General features: G+C 37.8%; 1 protein-coding gene across 10 annotated transcripts in view; it reads right to left on the minus strand.

Annotated features, from left to right (window-relative positions):
* LOC105841880 (disintegrin and metalloproteinase domain-containing protein 11) overlaps positions 1-12192 on the minus strand; it is a 576915-nt gene that overhangs the window by 42198 nt on the left and 522525 nt on the right. For 8 of the 10 annotated variants that reach the window (XM_062670757.1, XM_038013319.2, XM_062670758.1 and 5 more), the window contains 2 exons: positions 8557-8699; positions 3946-4165 (listed from right to left, as the gene is read on the minus strand). In XM_062670757.1, the coding sequence (XP_062526741.1) occupies positions 3946-4165; positions 8557-8699 (363 nt within the window). The remainder of the gene's footprint in view (positions 1-3945; positions 4166-8556; positions 8700-12192) is intronic. The other 2 variants (XM_038013324.2, XM_062670755.1) reach the window with 1 other exon arrangement.

Below are 12192 nucleotides of genomic sequence, written 5' to 3' on the forward strand. Positions count from 1 at the left end.
CCCCCTGGATCCGCCCTTGTTGTGAATAAGCGAGCGGCGTGACGTCGCACTGCATGCGCATCATGAAAAGTCTGCTCATCTTTCTATCGCACGGTCTAGCTAGCTTATGAGTGTGAAGGGGACGGTTTGCTTGCAGTTTACAGAATGTTTTGCTTTTGTTAATGTTTATAAATATAGCGTGGTCTTATTTTATTACTGATTTAATATTAAATTTTTATTGTCTAATTATAATTGCATGAGCTGATAAAAAATGCTATGCCTGTGCTGTGTGGCTGTGTGGATTTAAAGTACTTATATTTGTGTAAATGTTACATATAAATGGTGTGCTGGTTTCAAAAAATACCAAAATCATGTTTGAAAAATTTCATGATGAAGTTTTTTGCAAGTTTTACTTATTTATTTTATATTGCTTAGATGGGTGGACGAGCTCACAGCCCACCTGGTGTTAAGTGGTTACTGGAGCCCATAGACGCATCATTGATTGGCTGTTGTGGCGAATTTTGCTTAAGTAATAGAAGCGTACAGAAATTCTCAATTTTGTCTTCTCTCTTACTCTCTCTTGGCCTTTCTGAGTTCGCGGTAGAAATAGGCAAAGCTTTAATTTTTATTTTTACATTCTATTCTACTGCTTTATTTTTCATGAGACACATGACCCGTTGCTCTTTAGTTATCTTTTTGTAATACGACTGCACCAAGAGCCATATGCGGCTGCTTCAGACTTCGCTGTGCTTCTGAGCTAGCTTTATATGTCCTAGACACGGTACATCTACATACAGCTAATCAAAAATGGGTTGTAATCATTTTAGCAGTTTTTTTCTTATAAAAGTAAAAAATCTGCCAGTTGTGTTTGCCCCAAATTACAAAACTCCAAGGTATGGTTCAAACAACACTGAATAATACTGAATTCATTACGATTAATTAACATATTAGTGCTTTTGTTTTCTCTTAAAATGTTATTTTAGTTGTGTTATTGGACATTATATTCTAACAGTTGTGATATCTCGATGCCCTGTTTATTATCTCTAGTAAAAAGTTTCAGGTACATGTAAATTCAAAGTAGGAGTGTACATTAACTCGCCGAGTTATCTGCGATGTACCAAACTATCTGTGAAAGTTCGTCTCGCGTAAGTTTCACGTACTTACTACTGCCAGACGAATATTTTATGTGTCGAATGTATACGTCAGATACGCTTTAGCTTACACGTAAAGTTTTTAATGAATTGCTGACGGACATTTGTCGGAAACAAAACATAGAGCACAACCGGAATGTTTGTAAAGTTCAGCAGTCACTCCACTTTTGTTGCCTCATGAAATACGCACTTAACGTTTGACGTTCACGGTGAAGGAATAGCATCGTGTAATAAAAATGAAACCCGCAAAATTATAATTTACGTAATTACTGGTGGTAGGACGTCTTGTGAGTCCGCACGGGTAGGTACCACCACGCTGCCTATTTCTGCCGCGAAGCAGTAATGCGTTTCGGTTTGAAGGGTAGGGCAGTCGTTGTGCTGTTAATGGTGAGTGGTGGCATTTACGTCGTAGATGTCTATGGACTCCAGTAACAACTTAACACCAGGTGGGCCGTAAGCTCGACAATCCATTTAAACAATAAAAAAGGCATTTCCGGTGCCTTTTTGGGCAGCTGGTCGAGTACATGGGTCCAACTACCCAAATCATGATTTTATTGAATAGGTAATCTGCATGTAATGTTCTTTTGGCACAGACACAGAACTTGAGGATGAGACAACGGAGGTCAGACGAGGTTTTTAGCACGGTGTGGATTTCTTCTCGTCACCACACCCCAAGAGACGTCTTAACGTCGATCTTCAGTGCTAAGCGTTAAGAGCGGAGTATTTCCTAATGGGTTACATTATTCCGCATTGCTGCGATGCTAAGAAATCCCACAATACAGTTGAGACTTTGAACTTATATTTCGAGATGGTAGGCGTCTATTAACACAAGTACTCCAAATAACAAATCTAGAGCAATAAAGATAAAAATATCTTTATCTCTTGTTCATAGAATGGGATTGGAATTCAAACGTCCATTAACAAGATGTTTCTTTGTACTTAATTCGACTGTTCTTCAAGTTTTAACGACATTAGAAGTCCATATATTGTTCTAAGCACTTGTCCTAATGTTAGAACTAAGGTTCTTTTATCGTCAATGACACGCAGGCCGGGTTTTGGCCCTGCCTCTAATGGGGGCAAGATCAAATTGTTACTGCCGTCACTGTGGTAATACGGGCGCCACTGACATCCGGTATTTTGTCGCATAATCACTTGCTTCTCGCAGTTACACGGACCGTGGCTGTGTGGATTTAAAGTACTTATATTTGTGTAAATGTTACATATAAATGGTGTGCTGGAATCAGAAAATACCAAAATCATGTTTGAAAATTTTCATGATGAATATTTTTGCAAGTTTTACTTATTTATTTTTTATTGCTAGATGAGTGGAAGAGCTCACAGCCCACCTGGTGTTAAGTGGTTACTGGAGCCCATAGACATCTACGACGTAAATGCGCGGCCCACCTTGAGATATAAGTTCTAAGGTCTCAAGTATAGTTACAACGGCTGCCCCACCCTTCAAACCGAAACACATTACTGCTTCACGGCAGAAATAAGCAGGGCGGTGGTACCTACCCCCGCGGACTCACATGTAAGTAATATAGCTTAAATTAAATTAGCAGGCGCGTAGTAGGTATGCACGCTTGGAAGCACTGCGGACTTTTTGTCGGGAAAGCGATGTGCAAAGTTGTGTGAATTGTTTTATTGTGTTCATTTAGTGTTTCTTAAGGTTTAACAATGTAATAATTGTGGTTTATTAACCGTTTAGCTTCTGTGAAAACGCACATGTCTGATAAAATGAAATAAAAGTGTTCTTCCAAAACGCTCACTGTATTATCGGTTAATTCCCACCATTTTACTGTGAGGTCATTTTATCTCATTCCATTCTATTTTATTTCATTCCTTTTTTCATCGAATAGTATATGATTTATATAATAAACATTATTCTAATGATATCGCAAAAAGTTACAGAAAAGCATTAAGTTTATTGTGGTTAAGCATGGGTGTTTAAAAAAATAAAAGATCTAGCCAATTGATTAGTTCACAGGTCTCTGTTTAGCTATTACATAGATATTACACGAAATTCTTTGTGCAGGCTATTAAAATTAAAAATCGAATCACAAAATATGACCTAGGAAACCAGTCAAGATATAAGTCAGTCAATATACACGTGTTGAGTAAAAAATAGGGACTTGTTTGCGGGATTTTAAAAGCGGCATTGTTGCTTCGCTGGTTTTAAGTGCAACTGAAATTTAGCAAGCTTTGCGTTTTCTATAACAACAGTATGATATTGCTTGAGCTGATCTGGTGATCTTGGAAATTGGTTAACAGACCTCTTATGTGATGACTAGTAATATATCTTGGCCTCCTAAAATTTTTGGCAACGAAAATGCTTTTATAAAGCACGATCTTTTAGTTTTTGGGACGATGATCGTGGCTGCCGATCGCAGATTTTTTATTGGTTCTGACACTCGGTTTCCGGTAGGAACCAGAATTTTTAATAAATAACTACTTTTGTTAATTTCCATTGGTTTTAGGGTTTCTTGCTTCGTAGCAAATTGGACAGGAGGTTGGACGAGCGGTATTACTGCGTACTTTAAGTATCTATTTTGCTGACAACTTGGTTTCTTTCACTGCAGCACAAGGGCCTGATTCCACCATGTCCATTTTATACAGTATACTTCAACTTAGACGACTGTTGCGTTGATTTTCAGCAGGATAACAGTGAGGACATACATTCGTGTTCCATACATTAATTAAGGCAAATGACCAGTCGTATTCATCTAAGAAATAAAAAAAAACAAACGAAAAAAAGTAACAAAATTGATTAAATGATATATTACACATTGCTGATGGTATGGGCAAAGTAACTCACCAGATCGGCAATATTGGCGACTTGTATCGCATCATGAACCACTTCAGCTCTAGTGCTTCCGTTTCTCCTGTCGAACATGGCCTTGTCTATCACCAGGGCTGTTTCTATATATTTCGTTGTCTCCCTGACGTCTCTGCGGAGCCGTTCGATTAAGCCCTTGACTCCCCCGCTCCACAACCAGCGCCAATTGCGTTCTTGGTTCAGACGACCTGGTGCTAATCTGTGGAAGATATTTAACAATTTAAGTAATTTCTTAAGTCATAATCATGCTTACCTATTGATTGTTATCTTATAAGAACAGGGTACCACACCAGAATCGTGGTTTTAGTTGCCAGCATAGTACACGTGAGTACGGTAACTATAGAACTGGTCAAAAGTCACATAAGCCCGCTGAATGAATGCGGTATTTGTTAGAATGATCACTTTAGGACACTTAAAGATGTTGAGATCTTCTTTGCCTATTATATGCTCAACACGTTTGCTATAACGTTGACAAGTATACAAATGTATATGTAGTAGATGCTACTAAACATTTTGAGGCATAAGTTCTGGTCTTGGACAGTATTACCACTGTCCCACTCTTCAAATGGTGGCGCATCAGTGTGAGTTCACGACATGACCTATCTTTAAAACATACTTCATGTAAAATCATAAAATTGAAAAGATTATTCAAGATTTAAAAGTATTCCTCAGAAATACTGCCTCAAATACAGCGTTATTTCTTTGAGATAAGGCAAACAGAGTGCTCAAGGATTGATGTTCTCAATTAGTGGATGATGTATGCCGATGCTTGGGATCGCTGTTTGGGAAATTTATTGTTGTTCCTACTAAACCTCTTTGACTGTGGTAGCTGTAGATTGTTGAGAAAAACATTAAGAGCACTTTTTGGAAGGCCAGAAAATGGATATACTTAGGTAGGGTAGGATCTTACGTGGTAATAATCGGACTATTTATTAGAATGGACGCACATTGCTATGTCGACTTCTGCTATCTAAGCATTCTATTAATTTCTAGTCAATTAACCCATAGACACAGCCCACTGAGTTTCTCGCCGGATCTTCTCAGTGGGTCGCGTTTCCGATCCGGTGGTAGATTCAGCGAAGCACTGCTCTTGCTAGGGCCAGTATAAGCAACACACCCGGTTTGAGCCTCGTGAGCTCACCTACACGTCAAGGAGAAGCTGAAATAGCCTCTCAAGGCTATCAGCATAGGTAGAGAAAAAAAAAAACTGTCCCACTTTCTCAATCCAATGCTTGCTGTTCTCAAAAGAGTCGACGTCAGAGAAATAGGTTATTGCAGAGCTGTCAACCAGGTGGACATCAATAGTTTAGAGTTGGCTTCAAATGTGGGATCAAAGTGAAACCGAGATTTCGAGAACAAATCCTCATTGCAAGGAATTTTCAATGCAAACTGTTAACTTAAAAAAAAATGTATTTTTTTTTATAAAGTACTTATCCACCACATATCTACACTATTCAATACCTATACAAGTTTCTTTTTTGTATCATTAAAACAAAGCTCCATTGAAAGCCTGGTTTTGGCTAACTCGTTTCATGAAATGCGATGGAGATATAAAAGTTCGCAGTCCCAGAGGATCGGGTTCCGAATATTAAGGACCTCCTTTCATCAGTCGGCGCCAACAAATGGTGCAGACCGAATAATTTACGACTCGCAAACGGCGAATTTGACCTTTGCCTGACAATTAACTTGTAGTATCTCAAATTTGACTTCGAGGCTGAAATTCGATTTTGTTTATTGCCCTTGTAGGCAAATGAGCATATGGCCCACCTAATGGTGAGCGGTTACCGGACTTCAGAAATGCCTGGGACAGAATCACCACTGCCTACCGTACGTGGTGCCTTTATCCTTCTGTGAATGAGTTAGAAGGATCGTGAGGATGTCGTTGCTAAGTGTATAAAATATTTATATCTATAAATCAATACGTTTATAAAATTAGTTAACTTAAACAGAAATATTTATTTTTCCTGGTGGTAGGACCCACTGTGAGTTTTTCTTTCAATTGTGTTATATTCACGATTGACTTCCACGGTGAAGGAATAACATCGTGTAATAAAAATCAAACCCGCAAAAAATATAATTTGCGTAATTACTGGTGGTAGGACCTTTTGAGAGTCCGCGCGGGTAGGTACCACCACCCTGCCTATTTCTGCTGTGAAGCAGTAATGCGTTTCGGTTTGAAGGGTGGGGCATTCGTTGTAACTATACTGAAACCTTACAGCTTATATCTCAAGGTGGGTGGCACATTTACGTTGTAGATGTCTATGGGCTCCAGTTACCACTTAACAACAACACTTAACTTACAAAATATTCAATAGCAATATATCTTACCGCTAGTGTGGCTTTCGTTTTTTAAAAGGTTTTGAATCTGAATTTTATATATAAGATAACTTACGAATACGTAACTATAAATATTAGCAAAGTTAGCAGTCTGTTAGTGACAAATTGACTATAGTAACAATACCAAGTTTGTTTATCTCTCATTGTATTAATAACAATAAAAATAATACGGATAGGGCATAAACATGGAACGACATAGCCAAGAAAAATAACCGAGATAAAGTCGATGTAAAGTTATACGAATAACAAAGCCTTAAGTCGACGACCCGACTAACAAAATTACACTAGAAACAATTAAATGACTAAACTTGAAAAATGTAATAATATTTTATTTAGTTTGTTAAACTTCATTATTGTTTGAACATTCACGAAATTAGGATTTGTTTAGGCTCAGCGTTTTCATATGTTTTTTAATCTATTGTTTTTAAGGTATTGCATAGCTTTTATCGCGGGCTTTGAGCGCAGCGACCGAATCAAGAAATTCCGTAACGAAAATAAAACCTAACACACCCACTCCGCCTACCATGTAGCTCGCGTTCAACACATTCACACGTTGCGCTTGTGTAGTGTTTGTGAATAAGCGCGCGGTGTGACGTCGCACTGCATGCGCATCATGAAAAATCTGCCCATTTCTCTCTCGCGCGGTCTAGCTTATGAGTGTGAAGGGGACAGTTAATGTTTTGCTTTTGGTAACGTTTATAAATATAGCGTGGTCTAATTTTATTATTGTTTTAATATTAAATTATTATTGTCTAATTATAATTGCATAAGTTGATAAAAAATGCTATGCCATAGCTTTGCCGCGGCAGTCCCCGCGTGCCACATGTGGTTTTTTTTAAGTTTGTAGCTTACTATACATATTTAATATTTCGTTTCAGTTGTATTCAATCTACAACAATAACTCTCTTTATTCAATTTTGTATTTGAATGCGTACCAAGCGCGAGCCATACAAAACAAAATTTCGAAACAAATTTGCTGGGATATTCTATTTTGAAGAGAGCCGTATTGTTTGAAATACGGAAATATTTTCAAACATTAATCCAATTTGTACGCTCTTCATTTGGACACTATTTTGTGACGTGTCAGGCAAACTAAGTAACTGAAATTGACAGTCTACGCCTTCAATTTAATTTGATGTCAGTTATAAAAACCAGGGCTTAAATATTAAACGGCAGATGAATAGAAAGCAAAATGAGGTTAAAGCTTCGATTGTGTATAAGCTCTGAAACGCTTCGCGGAAACGAGTGCTTAATACTCAAGTAAATTTATATTTACACAATTCGACAGTACTCAAGAATTTCTCAGCGTCTGCCAAGATGTGATTAATAATTTTGACGTGAATAAATTTTAAACAAAATAACTAGTAAATATATTTTAGATTTAATACTTGCATGAAGACATATTTATGAAATGAACTACAATCCACAGCGTTATTATTACGTGACTGTCATGTAAAAATAATACATAACAATAGTGTTTATCGTTCTGAATAATATAAACTATTTCGGAGAAGATTTCTGTCGATGACATTTATTTTCAAAAGGATTTGCTCTTCCGACAATTGACAAGGGCAAACAAATGTGTTTGGATCTTTTTAAGGAACAAATAACTGAATAAGCTACGTAATAAGATCTTGTTTGGAAATCATAGACAACATCAGTATAAATATACTTCTGTTTGTGTGTGTGTGTTCTAATACTCTTCTGTCTACTTAATCTTTACAATCTATTTGGCTTTTTTTTCCGCATGAGCCGAAACTCATAAGAAGTGTCTGCGTCTAGGGGGTACATTGGCATATGGAACATGACGGTCTGTAGATGTTAGGAGCAGACCGCGGGCCCAAGGATATTTTTAGAGACTTTTCCACCAAATGGTAGAATTATACCACTTTTACTGGTGGTAGGACCTCTTGTGAAGCCGTACGGGTAGGTACCACCACCCTGCCTATTTCTGCCGTGAAGCAGTAATGCGTTTCGGTTTGAAGGGTGGGGCAGCCGTTGTAACTATACTGAGACCTTAGAACTTATATCTCAAGGTGGGTGGCGCATTTACGTAGTAGATGTCTATGGGCTCCAGTAACAACTTAACACCAGGTGGGCTGTGTGCTCGTCCACCCATCTAAGCAATAAAAAAAATGTATTAAGGGTATGTTTCAAGATATATTGCAAAAACACTACCCGTCTCATAGTTGGTATACATAGACTTAGCAGTCGCATAGAAGTAGATGGTATTGAGATTACAAGGATACTTACAAACTTGTGGGGTCGTCGTCGAGCGGCTCTTCCAGGTAGCCCACGTTCTTCGTTCTCCTGTTCTTCGGTCGGTACTCGAGTTTGTTAGCGCAGCCCTTGTTGGCCTTAGTTCTCGCTTCGAAGATGACATGTGGGTGCTTCTGCTGGAACGAACCGAAAAACAAACGTGACCCGGTTAGTGACATGCTTTGTAGAAATTAAATAGACTTGAAACGACTCGGTGGTGCAGTAGTCGGCGCTCTGTACTGCCGGGCCGAGGATCGTGGGTCATCATCGTCATCATCATCAACCTGTGGCAGTCCACTGCTGGACATAGGCAGTCACTGCCTGCTGCCTTGCGAAGGTCGTCGCTCCATCTAGCAGGAGGGCTTCCTACACCACGTTTTCGTCGTGGGTACGAATCCCATATCGAACAGAATTTTTTTTATTGCCCTTGTAGGCAGACGAGCATACAGCCTGACGGTGAGTGGTTACCGTCGCCCATGGACTTCAGCAATGCCAGGGGCAGATCCAAGCAGGTGCCTACCATTAAGTACTTTCCACAAGCCTCGCTTGAAGCAGGACATGTCATAGCGCTCGGGAAACATCGTGGAGGGGAGCTCATTTCAAAGCCGGATGATATGTAGCAAAAAATATGCCTGGAAACGCACTGTGGATGAACGCAGTAGCTCCATGTGAAAGATTTCTGTGATAAACAATTGTTTTTACCTGGTCGCTTATCATGTAAATATGTATAAATTTAAACGTATATATAAGTATTTATATCAGTATCTGTTTCCCATAGTACAGGAAATCCTAGTTTAAGGTAAGATGACTGTGTGTGATTTGTGCACTACATTTTTTATTAGTTGATGGGTTAAACATTTTAATTATAATTCGATAATGTCAGTCTCTAAGCGATACACAAGATAAAATATCAATAACAATAATAGCTAGGGTTATTTGTTGGTAAGTACTTATTTACTAGTTTACCAGCAATATAAATTCGACCATAATCACTAGACATAGCTGAAGATTTAGATTCATTTTATGTACTAAAAATATTTTTCTAACGAAATACATCTGGTCTGTGAACTCATTCACCCTACGCAATAAAAAAAAGGTAGATAGCGGTTTTTCTTGGATTTTTTTTTGATTGGCAACACTAAAGCTGGATTAAAGTATCGGAACTAAATTATCGGCTGAGACACACACGATAAAATCTTATTTCACTGTTTTGTATTTGCTGATTTATAGTTTTAAATAATTGATCTAGAAATTATAGACTAGAGATATAGAAGTATTCATTTATTACGTCCTCTGAAAAACTCGATCGAATTTTGATTTAAGACAGAGAGGTACTAAGTAATGGTGAACACGTTTTTATTAGCTTGGTTTATATTTTTTTAGGAAGGAAGGATTACTTGTGGCCCGTTGGCCTTTCTAGTTTCACCAGGGCAGATGGTCGAGCAAATTCTCAGCCAGAAGGTTTGGGATTTGATAACAGCTGCCCAAGCTTCGGAGGAGACCTAACATCTCAAGGGCAGCTGCTTCGCGAATGCATCTAGCACTGCATCGGAATCGCGACCCGCTAAGAAGATCCGATGGGAAAATAAGCGGGTCGACCTAAGGTGGTAGGACCTCTTGTGAGTCTGCGCGGGTAGGTACAACCACCCTGCCTATTTCTGCCGTGAAGCAGTAATGTGTTTCGGTTTGAAGGGTGGGGCAGCCGTTGTAACTATAGTTGAGACCTTCGAACTTATATCTCAAGGTGGGTGGCGCATTTACGTTGTAGATGTCTATGGGCTCCAGTAACCACTTAACACCATGTGTGCTGTGAGCTCTTCCATCCATCTAAGCAATAAAAAAAAGGATTTTGGTTGGTAGTATGATTATCATAGTCCCTAAGCCTGCTTCTAGAGTTAGAGCTGAAGGCGTCTAATGCAAGAGTTATTGGATCTGATGGATCCGTAAGGACGTGTTCCTCGGTATGTACATATGTGTGTTTGTTTGTATGTAAGGGAATCTTTGAACGCCATTTTCACCGTCTTCAAAATTAACTTGAAATTCGGATTAACTTGAATTTTTTTTATACGCATTTATTTATTTACGGTATAAAGTATACTGTAAATATACACAGTATAAAGGCGGACTTAATGCCATAGGCATTCTCTAACAGTCTACCTTAGGGGAGCGCAGAGATGAACTTTAAAGAGCGATGAGAATACAATGATTTTATAACTCCATTCTAATGTCCTGGCCAGTATCAACACGATAAAAAAGAAGGATGGTTTTTTTTGTAAATGTTTGTGGTGCATATATTTATTTGTTAATTATATATTTTTATAAATTTATTAGCCTGTCTGTAAATTATATTTTTGATGCCTGATTTTTAAAATGTAAAAACATAAATACAACGTAAAATTACTTTACTAATCGCAACCTTAAATATATCATTAAATTAAAATTTATAATTTAAACTTTAATTTCGAATATTTAGACCGTCAATGCAGCTCTGTATTATATAACCTTGCAGAGTCCCAGACGCCCGCAGTAACATTCAATACAATTAAGGTTACGGTCCACATCATTCGGCCGCTCAATAATTTCGTAATGCAAAATTAAAGTGAGGCATGCTTCAAGATGTCTCGTTACTGAAATGTTAAATATGAGTACTTCTGAGCGATCCGAAAAATTGTTTTTAAAAGTCGATATTACAATGAAATAAAATAAATGTAAATCGATATAGGGAAGTAATACCACATTTTTTGTTGAATGTCGAAGTGTTGGTTAAATTTACATTATTACATCTTGTCTGGTACATGTATGTTACTGGTGCTGTCGTTTGCTGGCTTCCTTCACTCTTACTGTTAACCGCTTCTCTAATTGCGGTACATGTGTTTTGCGCGTATTATCGATAATACAGAAATACTTTTTATCGTTAGCAAACTACATGGGAAACTATGCATTTGAAGGAACATTAATCACTCGATAGTGTAAAAAATATACGTTACAATGGCAACAAAATTAAAAATTAAATTAAATAGTATCTATAAGTACTGCAATATAAAAAAAATAAGAAGAAAATACACGGTATAGTCTCAGTAAGGTCTAAAAATATTTATTTTATAACTTAGTAATGCTTCTAACTGCGTGATCAAAGCCATCAATAATATAATTAATTTCCCTCTAAACCAATCAGTAGCATCCTTCCTTAATCAATATTCAGTTTCCTTTGCCCTTGAACTGATAGATTGTTGGCAACATTGATTGATTGCTCCTGTCAGCCGTGCTAACGTTGACAACTGGTGACAGATCTATTGTCACTTCTTCAATGTCACAGAGAATGTTAAATAAATTGTAAACGCGATTCCGAGATTTTGATGTTGTCCAAATTGAATTGCCAGATTATAAAAAAAATGCTTCAAATTGATAGTTGTATGGTTTAATTTTTTAAATATCAAACAATATAATATGTTTTATTAATTGGCATTCATGAGCTTTGCTAACCATTTAACAGCAAAACGAGTTGTGAGCTTCGTTTGTCTATTTACAGTCGTAAAAAGATACACGTTCACGTTTTGCCGCGGCGCTGCTGTGCGACCGGGCGGCGGCGTGGGTAAATGAAAAATGGCGCCAATTTAGAGGGGCAAACGC

The sequence above is a fragment of the Bombyx mori genome, chromosome 10 (assembly GCF_030269925.1).
Source record: "Bombyx mori chromosome 10, ASM3026992v2".
Taxonomy (NCBI): Eukaryota; Metazoa; Arthropoda; class Insecta; order Lepidoptera; family Bombycidae; genus Bombyx; species Bombyx mori.